Below are 12,138 nucleotides of genomic sequence, written 5' to 3' on the forward strand. Positions count from 1 at the left end.
AATCACCTCCAGAAGCAAAAACCCTACAGTGTACATGTATCTAGGGATGAGCGAACTTGTGTTTTACAAATTTGAGTTCTGCATTCAGGTTTTATTACTATTCCGATACCACGGGGCATAATGGTATTCTATGACAGTAGGCAGAAACCAGACGGATCAGTTATGCGGCCCATAGACTTCTGATGACTGAATGCAAAACGGAATGCTTCTTAAAGGCATTCAGTTGTGCATCCCGTCATAGAATTCTGTTAGGTCCCCCTGCTCACGCCAGCACATATCAAGGCCCGATTGAAGTTCGCCAATGACCATTTGGATGATCCAGAAGAGGCACAGGAGAAGGTCATGTGGTCAGATGAGACCAAGATGGAACTTTTTGTTATCTCCACTAGCCGTGTTTGGAGGAAGAATGATGAGTACAACCCCAAGATCACAGTTCCAGCCGTGAAGCATGGGGGTTCTTTTCTGCAAAGGGGACAGGGGGCGACTGCACTGTTTTGAAGGGAGGATGGATGGGGCCTGTATCGCGAGGTTAACAACCTCCTTCCCTCAGTAAGAGCATTGAAGATGGGTTGGGCGATATCAAAAATATTCAGACGATAACGATATTAAGAAATTTATCGCAATAACGAGATATATCGCGATAATACCCATTTAAAAGGAAAAAACACAAGAAGACGTTATACTGTACGGGGGCGGCCACAAGGAGACGTTATACTGTATGGGGGCGGCCACAAGGAGACGTTATACTGTATGGGGGCGGCCACAAGGAGACGTTATACTGTATGGGGGCGGCCACAAGGAGACGTTATACTGTATGGGGGCGGCCACAAGGAGACGTTAGACTGTATGGGGGCGGCCACAAGGAGACGTTATACTGTATGGGGGCGGCCACAAGGAGACGTTATACTGTATGGGGGCGGCCACAAGGAGACGTTATACTGTATGGGGGCGGCCACAAGGAGACGTTATACTGTATGGGGGCGGCCACAAGGAGACGTTATACTGTATGGGGGCGGCCACAAGGAGACGTTATACTGTATGGGGGCGGCCACAAGGAGACGTTATACTGTATGGGGGCGGCCACAAGGAGACGTTATACTGTATGGGGGCGGCCACAAGGAGACGTTATACTGTATGGGGGCGGCCACAAGGAGACGTTATACTGTATGGGGGCGGCCACAAGGAGACGTTATACTGTATGGGGGCGGCCACAAGGAGACGTTATACTGTATGGGGGCGGCCACAAGGAGACGTTATACTGTATGGGGGCGGCCACAAGGAGACGTTATACTGTATGGGGGCGGCCACAAGGAGACGTTATACTGTATGGGGGCGGCCACAAGGAGACGGTAGTGTGGTCAGTAATTCCTTCTTGTTGGTCATGTCATGAGGGAGGGACTCAAGACATTACTTTTAATAGCTGCACGTCCAGCAGCTGTGATTTATAGGGTCTCTCTCCGCAGGCGAAGTGAATTCTGTGGGGGTCGAAAGGACTGGGGCTAAGTTCTGACTGACTTTCCCGCCACTCGCTCCTGTACTGCACTGCTCAGCCTGGAGCGTCATCTGATTCAGACGTCGGTGGGCGGAGACTACACCATGGGAGCAAGCGAGGTGGAGCCTGGTCGGCTGCTGCGGGAAGCAGTTGGTATGTAATGATGCAGGGGCGGTTCTTGAAGCGGTCAGCGCACATGACCGCTTCGATGACGTCACAAAATACAGCGGTAATTAGGAAACAGCGATATCTCCATATTGCCGTTTTTTTTTAATACCGTGGTATATCGCCCAACCCTAGTTGTGGCTGGGTCTTCCAGCATGACAATGACCTGAATCACACAGCCAGGGAAACGAAGGAGTGGCTCCGTAAGAAGCATTTCAAAGTCCTGAATTTGCCTAGCCAGTCACCAGACCTGAACCCAATCGAAAATCTTTGGAGGGAGCTGAAACTCGATGTAGCCCAGCGACCGCCCCAAAACCTGAAATATCTGGAGTATATCTGTATGGAGGAGTGGGCCAAAATACCCACTGCAGTGTGTGCAGGAAACGTCTGACCTCTAAATGCAAACAAAGGTTTCTGTACCATATAGTAAGCTCTGTTTTTCTATTGCATCAAATACTTATTTTATCCAATAAAATGCAAATTAGTTATTTAAAAATCGTGATTTTTCTGGATTATTTTTATTTTATTTTCTGTCTCACAGTTGAAGTGTACAAACGATAAAAAACATTACAGACCTCTCTATTCTTTGTAGGTGGGGAAACTTGCAAAATCGCCAGTGTATCAAATACTTATTTTCACCACTGTATATGCAAGATTGTGAGTCCCTTTGGGGACAGCCTGATGCAATAGTCTGTAAAGTGCTGTGGAATATGTCGCGACAATATAAGTGAGTAAAATAATAATATGCATGAGAAGTTCAAGCACCAGGAGGTAGAGCTAAATCCTTTGAGCACTGCTTTGTAATACCACCTGTGCTCACACTAAGGCTGCAGCTATCAACTATTTTTATAGATTATTATTTCGATTAATCTAACGATTAATCGAGTACTCTAATTGCAAAAAACTATTTTCTTTATGAAAACATCAGTTGTCCCCCCCTCCTCCCCCAAAAGCGCTATCAGCTGCCCCCCTAGTTCCTCCAGCTGGGTACCCCCAGTGCCACCATTTACCCTTCCTGTAGGGGCGCCGCTCCACAGCTCCCCTATTGTCCTGACGTCACACAGCGTCGGGTCATAGTGCGCGCTCACGTGCACTATGACCTGACGATGTGTCAGGATACAGTGCAGGGCGGGTGACCACGGAGCGGTGAGTTATAGCAAGCGCTTTACTACCGCTCCGTGGTCACCTGACATAAACAAATCCTCGATGCAAGAATATTAGTATCAAGGATTTTTTTTTGTAGAATTACTCGATTCAATCGAGTTATCGTTTCAGCCCTACTGTGCCCCCCCCCCCCACACACACACACCTCCACTTGATTGATAGGACTAGACATCAGCATGCTGAGGGCAGAGCTGTGTCCTATAAACCTACAATGTTGTTAATTACCAAATTACAACAAAAAGTGCCCAAAGTAATCAAAAAATATAATTCATTTTATTATAGTAAACTTATCATAATATACAAATAAAAATAACTTGGAAGAGAACCAGCAGAAAAGGCTAATGCCGTAATCCACTGGCCTATACCTCTGTCACCCACCAAAAGATGTAAAGCATGTCAGGTATACAGATCATATATATATATATATATATATATATATATATAAAGAGAATTCTGTCCCTAAAAAGCAACACTAATAATGCTTCTGTAACTCAATATGGAACATTCGATCATCACCTAAATATAGCTATCAGATGGGACGCAGCTCTAAAGTAGAATCTCCAAAAAGAATGATGGAGATAATAAATACACTAGCCATAGACAGAAGTTAAGCAGAGGCTAAATCTGGAGACAAGAGGGAAGATTAGTCATTATCCATTATCTATCATCATTATCTATCATCATTATCTTTTATTATGGGTTAAATGAGAGTGAGAAAAAATGTGTACATAGCTTTTAAACCAGTAGATGGGATTAGACATAAAATAAAAACTTGAGGAGATTTATCATTCCCTAAAAGTAGTTAAAAATTTGCAGGTGACATTTTAACTACAACGTTTTAAAAAAAAAATTGTCACATCCTCTTTTTTCGCCATCCTTGCCACCTTTCTAAAAGGCTGTGCGGCAAGAGGCAGCAACAGATTTATCTTCATTTACACCGGAAAACTGGCATAAAATAAGACTGATATCTACAACAGCTCTGAGCTGTCGTAGATTTCTCGTAAGGCGCACAGCCTGCAGGATGATGCTCCTAATTTATGATGAGGCGTGCGCCTGGTCATAAATTAGGCGCATCTTCCAGTAGGGTTGTTTCGATAACAAAATTTTGATTCGGTTTCGATACCATAAAAAAGTATTGTGAGGGGGCGTGTCTAGGCTGCTGAGAGAAATGGTCGCATGAGAGAGGAGCTCCGGCACCGAAGCGACTGCTACCGTAGCAAACCCACTCTCAGCATTAGTCTGCTTCCTTATTTTCAGCCCTCTTCAACGCCCAATACCCTCCCTGACATTATGGGGAATTTGTAGAGCCAGCTGCCTAGACTCAAAGGCAGTAGTCTGGATGAGTACTTTGACAAGGGACCCGCTAAAGATGGTGCCGAGCTCTGCATTGGGATCGCTGTCTCCTCAAGGCACCTCCGGTGCACATATCCCATTGAATGTCACACCTCCCTCCTTACCTCCGACGCCGGAGGATGTCAGAGCTCCCACAGGCGCCGCGCACAAGGTCCAAAAATAGCGCCCGGAACAGATTTTACCGCTGGAACCTCCTTCACTCAGCCAGCAACGGCTGAGAATGGAGAGAGAGATGGGGGGATAAAACTCAGGTCAGTGTAAGCAGCAACACTTTTACCTGCCACCTTAGCCACTGTCTCCTTCCAGGATTACCCCACCTCAGATAAACCCCTGTTGGAGGACACATTAAAGAATATGCTCTTGGCACTGAAATCCTCCCTGCACGCAGACATAGCAGATTTGATTAATCCTCTCACTGCCAGAGTGCAAGGAGCAGAAGACAAAATACTCCATGTTGAAAATAAACTGGAGGACTGATTGCCATACTCTGGTACGTGGTTGGTATTGATATGAGGACTCCGGCTGTTGTGCTGCTATTCCTTTACCTAGCGCTGAGCAGAAGGGAGCGTTATGGAATACATCTTTTGAGAACTGACATAGCGTCTCCTGGTATGGTGCCGACCCTCCTCTGATGCATACCACACTATACCTACTACTGTCATCCTCACGCCCTATACCACACTAAGAGGTCGATTACTCAACCGATCTAATCTTTCCTCTTTCTCTTCTTTCTTTCCTTTGGTGTGCGTTTTGTGTTTTGGTTTTAATTAGTTCATATAGTTTTCTGTGATCTTACTTCGTATTACATCGCGTTTCAGGTATTGCATTGTGTACAGCAGCCTTCTCTCCACCATTATGGGGCTTAAAATTCTGTCTTTAAATGCCAAGGGGATCAATTGCCCTCAAAAACGGTCCTATATCTGGAAAGAAGCATCTGCATCCAATGCTGATATTTTATGTATTCAGGAAACTCACTTCTTGCAAGGAGATGCGGTGAGAACACGTCACCACCTTTTTCCTAACGTTATGCATTCACATTTCAGTAAGAAGTCCAGGGGGGTACTGATAGCCATTAAGAACTAAGTTGCCTTCACTTCGATCTCTACCAGAGCTGACCCTGGAGGTCGCTACTTCATATTGGTATGTTCAATTAACACTATTACATACACGCTGGTTAACATTTATACGTCCAATTCACGCCAGTTGCCTTTCCTTCAAAGAGTAATGCGCCATGTTAACAAAATGAAAAAAGGTAAGGTCATTATCTGTGGAGACTTTAACTCCGTATTAGACCCATCCCTGGACTCTACATCCCCAATACGTAAATCTGACATGGGAATTGCTTCATTCTTACATTCAGAAGGCCTTATTGATGTCTGGAGAGCTCTACACGGTCAGGAGAGGGATTATACCTGCTCGCCGCCTCATTTATCGTATTCCCGTATAGATATGTTTTTGGTTGACCACACTACTCTGCTACACACCCTCTTCAAATATCAGACTCATTCAGTGGTTACCTTGAACGAAATTTACCAATCCCAAAGAGCCCCTATATGGAGGAACAATACGTTCGTATTCAATAACTCCAAGTATGTTGAGGAACTCCGTATAGGCCTGAAAGAGTACTTTGAGTTCAACAAAGGGTCTGTCTTGGACACATTTATCTTATGGCAAGCTCATAAAGCATATATCAGAGGGTCCCTAATTAAACTGTGCCATAGAACAAAAAAACTTAGAGAAAAAGAAATCGCCCAAATGCTTGAAAAAATCGCCTCCTAGAACGAGTTAATAAAACTTCACTCCCAATCCATTGCTCCGACGAACTAAGAGCCTCACGAGACAAATTAAGAGGCTTACTACTCTCATTATAATAAGTCTCTATTACGGCTCAAAGCCAATCATTACTTCCAAGGTAATAAGGCGGGAAAACTGCTAGCGAGACAACTTAAATCCCAACAAGCGAAATCGAGAATATCTCATATAATCCACCCTCATACAAATGTTAAACTGATAAACCCCAGAGACATTGCAGAGCAATTTCATGTGTATTACCAGGGACTTTACAACCTCAAAGATGTCATATCCTTGCCTCCTGATTACTCGGCTTTGGTGGCTGACTGCCTAACACAAGCAGCATTAGGCCTATCTCATTACTCAACTTTGATATAAAACTTTTTGCCAAACTCATTGCAAACTTCCCTCTCTGATTGAAACGGAGCAGACTGGGTTTGTAGCAGGTAGGCAAGCCTCAGACAATACCAGAAAAATAATTGACTTGTTTATTTTATACTGACGCACACAACCTACCAATGCTTGCAGTGACATTGGAAGCAGAGAAGGTGTTTGACCGCCTACACTGGTCATTTGCATTCTCTGCGATCAGGGAGATGGAATTTAATGGATCTATGTTGAACGCCTTTTTTCTTTCTTTCTCCCTTTTTTTTTTTTTTTCTTTTTCTTTTTCTCTCTTTTTCTCTCCCTCTCCCTTTTTCTCTCCCTCTCCCTCTCTCCCCAAATCTTTCACCGAAGAAAGATTGACAGCAGCTTCAAATTTTTAAATGGTCTTCCACTATGAAGCGGGGATTAAAACGTTACTACAATGATACTTTACTCCCGAGAGATTAAACAAAATGTACCCATGCTCCTCCCCCTGCTGATGGAGGAATTGTGGTAATACAGGTTCTCTAGATCGCATTGTGTGGGTCTGACTCGCCATTGGAAGCAGACAGACCCACCTTCTTTGTCGGAGGTGATTCATGAGCTGAACACGACATGTCGCTACGAGCATTCCCTTCCTGCTACAGTAATTTCCCCCCAACTCCTGTAACATTACATGGACCCCTTGGATGATCAATCCTAACTACTCACCATAGAAGAACACACATGCCAACGTTGGCTCTTAGAATAGGCAACTGTTGTCTACCCCCATATTGGATACCTGCTATGTTGTTTCTCGTACATTCCATTGGGGGACACAGACCATGGTTATAGCTTAGAGGTATTACTAGGAGGGACACTATGCAAAAAGAGAAGCTCCTCCTCCTCGGGCTATACCCCCAGGCACCTCCAGGAGGACTTCAGTCTTTGCTTAGTGTCCGTTCAAGGAGGTTGCCGCTTATTTTTCTCCTGTTTTTTTTTTCCTGTTTTCAGATGGGGACGCAGGTCAGCATTGCGCTTTCCTGGCCCCTGTGGAGTGTCTGCCACTGTCTTCTGACGGTTCCTGGCTACCTCCCATTCCCCCACAGAAGAAAAGTGGATCCAGGCTCAACCTGTCAGCTCTGGCATCCCACCAGCTGCTGGGACACCTGCTGCCTACCCTCCACCAGAGCACTGTTCTCCTAGGTTGGAGTCAGACGTCTGAAGAGGTGAATCCCTGCTGGTCAGGACATCGAGGGAGCATACTGAGCAGATAAGTATTGCCTGCCTTCACCTCTCCCTCCTCCTCCTCCCCCCCCCCCCCCCCCCCATGTCATCTGTCTGTGGCGCTTCTGAGGCCGCCTGGGTGAGCTAGAGAAGGATCCTGCTGGGGGCATTTTTCCTTTTGGGGGCCTTCTTGGATGGGCAGGGGACTCCTCTTTCGCTAGGCTGCTGCAGAGACAGCCTTATGTTATCCCTACCTACCAGCAGTTATCCGCGCCTCTCTCATGGCGCTTATCAAATTTTTTTAGGCCATGGCCGCTGCGCTCTCCGCAGCTCCCGCCGGACCGCTCCTCCCTCTATAAACCCCCGCTGCGCCGTGTTGGGCGAAAGGGTGTTTTAACCACCTCCGGACCGCCTAACGCAGATTCGCGTTCCGGAGGTGGCAGCGCTGCGCACAATCGCGCATCTACGCGTCGTCTCGCGAGACGCGAGATTTCCTGTGAACGCGCGCACACAGGCGCGCGCGCTCACAGGAACGGAAGGTAAGAGAGTTGATCTCCAGCCTGCCAGCGGCGATCGTTCGCTGGCAGGCTGGAGATGTGTTTTTTTTTAACCCCTAACAAGTATATTAGACGCTGTTTTGATAACAGCGTCTAATATACCTGCTACCTGGTCCTCTGGTGGTCCCCTTTGTTTGGATCGACCACCAGAGGACACAGGTAGCTCAGTAATATGTTGCACCAAGCACCACTACACTACACCCCCCCCCCCCCCCGTCACTTATTAACCCCTTATTCACCCTTGATCACCCCTGATCACCCCATATAGACTCCCTGATCACCCCCCTGTCATTGATCACCCCCCTGTCATTGATAAGGCTGCATTCAGAGGTCCGTATGAATTTTACGGATCCACTGATAGATGGATCGGATCCGCAAAACACATACGGACGTCTGAATGCAGCCTTACAGGGGAGTGATCAATGACTGAGGTGATCACCCCATATAGACTCCCTGATCACCCCCCTGTCATTGATAACCCCCTGTCATTGATAACCCCCTGTAAGGCTCCATTCAGAGGTCCGTATGAATTTTACGGATCCACTGATAGATGGATCGGATCCGCAGAATGCCAGGGCAGTTTAAATACCCCACATGTGACCCCATTTCGGAAAGAAGACACCCCCAGGTATTCCGTGAGGGGCATATTGAGTCCATGAAATATTGAAATTTTTGTCCCAAGTTAGCGGAAAGGGAGACTTTGTGAGAAAAAAAAAAAAAAAAAAAATCAATTTCCGCTAACTTGTGCCAAAAAAAAAAAAATTCTATGAACTCGCCATGCCCCTCATTGAATACCTTGGGGGGTCTTCTTTCCAAAATGGTGTCACATGTGAGGTATTTATACTGCCCTGGCATTCTAGGGGCCCCAAAGCGTGAGAAGAAGTCTGGTATCCAAATGTCTAAAAATACCCTCCTAAAAGGAATTTGGGCACCTTTGCGCATCTAGGCTGCAAAAAAGTGTCACACATCTGGTATCGCCGTACTCAGGAGAAGTTGGGGAATGTGTTTTGGGGTGTCATTTTACATATACCCATGCTGGGTGAGAGAAATATCTTGGTCAAATGCCAACTTTGTATAAAAAAATGGGAAAAGTTGTCTTTTGCCAAGATATTTCTCTCACCCAGCATGGGTATATGTAAAAAGACACCCCAAAACACATTGCCCAACTTCTCCTGAATACGGCGATACCACATGTGTGACACTTTTTTGCAGCCTAGGTGGGCAAAGGGGCCCACATTCCAAAGAGCACCTTTCGGATTTCACAGGTCATTTACCTACTTACAACACATTAGGGCCCCTGGAAAATGCCAGGGCAGTATAACTACCCCACAAGTGACCCCATTTTGGAAAGAAGACACCCCAAGGTATTCCGTGAGGGGCATGGCGAGTTCCTAGAATTTTTTATTTTTTGTCACAAGTTAGTGGAATATGAGACTTTGTAAGAAAAAAAAAAAAAATCATCAGTTTCCGCTAACTTGTGACAAAAAATAAAAAGTTCTATGAACTCACTATGCCCATCAGCGAATACCTTAGGGTGTCTACTTTCCGAAATGGGGTCATTTGTGGGGTGTTTGTACTGTCTGGGCATTGTAGAACCTCAGGAAACATGACAGGTGCTCAGAAAGTCAGAGCTGCTTCAAAAAGCAGAAATTCACATTTTTGTACCATAGTTTGTAAACGCTATAACTTTTACCCAAACCATTTTTTTTTTACCCAAACATTTTTTTTTTATCAAAGACATGTAGAACAATAAATTTAGAGCAAAATTTATATATGGATCTCGTTTTTTTTTGCAAAATTTTACAACTGAAAGTGAAAAATGTCATTTTTTTTGCAAAAAAATCGTTAAATTTCGATTAATAACAAAAAATGTAAAAATGTCAGCAGCAATGAAATACCACCAAATGAAAGCTCTATTAGTGAGAAGAAAAGGAGGTAAAATTCATTTGGGTGGTAAGTTGCATGACCGAGCAATAAACGGTGAAAGTAGTGTAGGTCAGAAGTGTAAAAAGTGGCCTGGTTTTTCAGGGTGTTTAAGCACTGGGGGCTGAGGTGGTTAAACTGCGCGCACGCTTATTTCGCGCCGCGATGACGCGTTCGGCGTCCCGCTCTGACTCTCCCTACACTGGAGACTCTGCTAGATTGCGGCCGTGCAGCGCCTCTATCCTCTACGGACGCGCTGGTATCCGGAGACTTCTGCTGTTGCCTGGGTGGTAGGACTTTCAGCTGTCCTTGCAGCAACCTGGTAGTAAATCTTTTATTTTTGGAATCCATCATGCCAAAACCTGGGGCCCCTAAGTCTTCCAAGGCCTCCTCTCAGGCTCCACTTGGGTCATGTAAGGTGTGCCTTTTGCCTTTTTGTGTCACTGGTTTCTGTGACTCGTGCCCTGCTCCTGGACAGGATCAGCCTCCTTCTCTTGCTCAGCCCGGCCCTCCCTCTGCCCCTGCGGAAACCAGCGGTACCCGCCTGGGCTTCCGCCATGTCTAGTGCGGCTGCGGATCTGGCCTTAGTTGCCAAGGCAGCCATGTCCTTTATGGAGCGCATGGCAGCTACTACTCCAGTGGCATCCACCACTCCATCTCCTCTCAGTGATTCTCATAGAGGGCGTCTGACTTCTAAGAGGCAGCGTGAGCGGCAGCATTCCTCCTCAGATGACTCCGCTTTTCCCCCCCGCCTTGAGGCATGCCCGGTGGACTCTCCCTCTCTCAGGGAGCGCAAATCCGAAGGGGAATTGTCCGGATCGGACGAAGTCACGGAGCGGGAACCCCTGCCTAAGCTTTCCACCATGGTAACCGAATTGGTGACAGCTGTCCGTGACACCTTTTAATATACAAGGGGATTCTCCTCCCTCCACTAGTCGGGAGTTCTCCCTTTTTCCACCCAAAAAGCCGGAGTCCGCTGTGTTCCCCGTTCATGAGGAATTCACTGCGGTCATATCAATGGCTTGGGACCGCCCTAATCAGAAATTTTCGGCCACCAAGCGCATGGATACGCTTTACCATTTTCCCTCTGACACAGTGGAAAAGTGGACTTCTTCCCCTAAGGTAGATCCTCCGGTGGCCAGGTTAGCCAAGAACACGGCCCTTCCCGTCCTAGACTGTTCCTCTCTGCAGGATGCGGTGGACAGACGTCTGGATTCACTTTCCAAGTCCATCTTCTCCCTGGCAGGCGCTTCCCTGCGACCGGCCTTTGCGTCGGCTTGGGTCGCCAGAGTTCTTACGGCGTGGTTGCAGCACCACCACCAGGATCTGTCAGAGCAGGACGTCCCTGCAGACACTCTGGATTTTATCCTCCAAATGTCTCAGGCTTCTAAATATCTCTGTGAGGCTTCGATGGAAATCGGCTCCCTCTTTGCCCGTATTTCGGCCCTCTCAGTCATTCAGCACAGGGAGGTCTGGCTGAAGGTGTGGGATGCTGATGCTTCATCCAAGCGTTCCCTCGCTAACCTTCCCTTTGAAGGATCCAGGCTCTTTGGGGCCCAATTGGATGAGTTCATTTCTGCCGCAACGGGGGGCAAGAGTACTCATCTGCCTCAACCCAGGACCAAGCGCCCTTTTCGATCTCGGGCTTCAGGTTCCCGGGTCCAGTCCTTTCGTCGCTTCTCCACTGCCAGGACGTCGTCGTCCTCGTCAGCTGGGGGATCCCAGGACTCCCGCAAAAAGCCTTTCTTCAAGCCCCAGCCTTCTTGGCGGCCACTGGCGCAGTCAGCCCGTCCTCCTGCTCCCAAGCAGCCCTCCGCATGAAGCGGTGCCCCCACCCCTCGTGGTGGGGGGCCGTCTGCTCTCCTTTCAACAGGTTTGGAGGGCTCACGTTCAGGACGCCTGGGCTCTGTAAATTGTGACGTCCGGTTACAAGTTGGAGTTCGCGTCCATTCCGCCGGAACGTTTTTTCCCTTCTCGCGTTCCGGGAGATCCGGCCAGGGCCTCGGACCTCATTTTTGCGGTCTCCTCTCTTCTGGACCGTGGTGTCATTTCCCCCCGTTCCCCCGGAAGAACAAGGGACAGGTTTTTACTCAAACCTGTTCGTTGTTCCAAAGAAGGAGG

General features: G+C 47.2%; 1 protein-coding gene across 1 annotated transcript in view; it reads left to right on the top strand.

Moving 5' to 3' along the window:
- Positions 1 to 11,838, top strand: part of LOC120990938 (chromatin assembly factor 1 subunit A-B-like) — a 147,526-nt gene extending 135,688 nt beyond the window's left edge. The window contains exon 5 of the mRNA XM_040419830.1: positions 11,209 to 11,838. Coding sequence (XP_040275764.1) covers positions 11,209 to 11,838 — 630 coding nt within the window. The remainder of the gene's footprint in view (positions 1 to 11,208) is intronic.
- The last annotated feature ends 300 nt before the right edge of the window (positions 11,839 to 12,138 follow it).

The sequence above is a fragment of the Bufo bufo genome, chromosome 2, assembly GCF_905171765.1.
Source record: "Bufo bufo chromosome 2, aBufBuf1.1, whole genome shotgun sequence".
Classification (NCBI taxonomy): domain Eukaryota; kingdom Metazoa; phylum Chordata; class Amphibia; order Anura; family Bufonidae; genus Bufo; species Bufo bufo.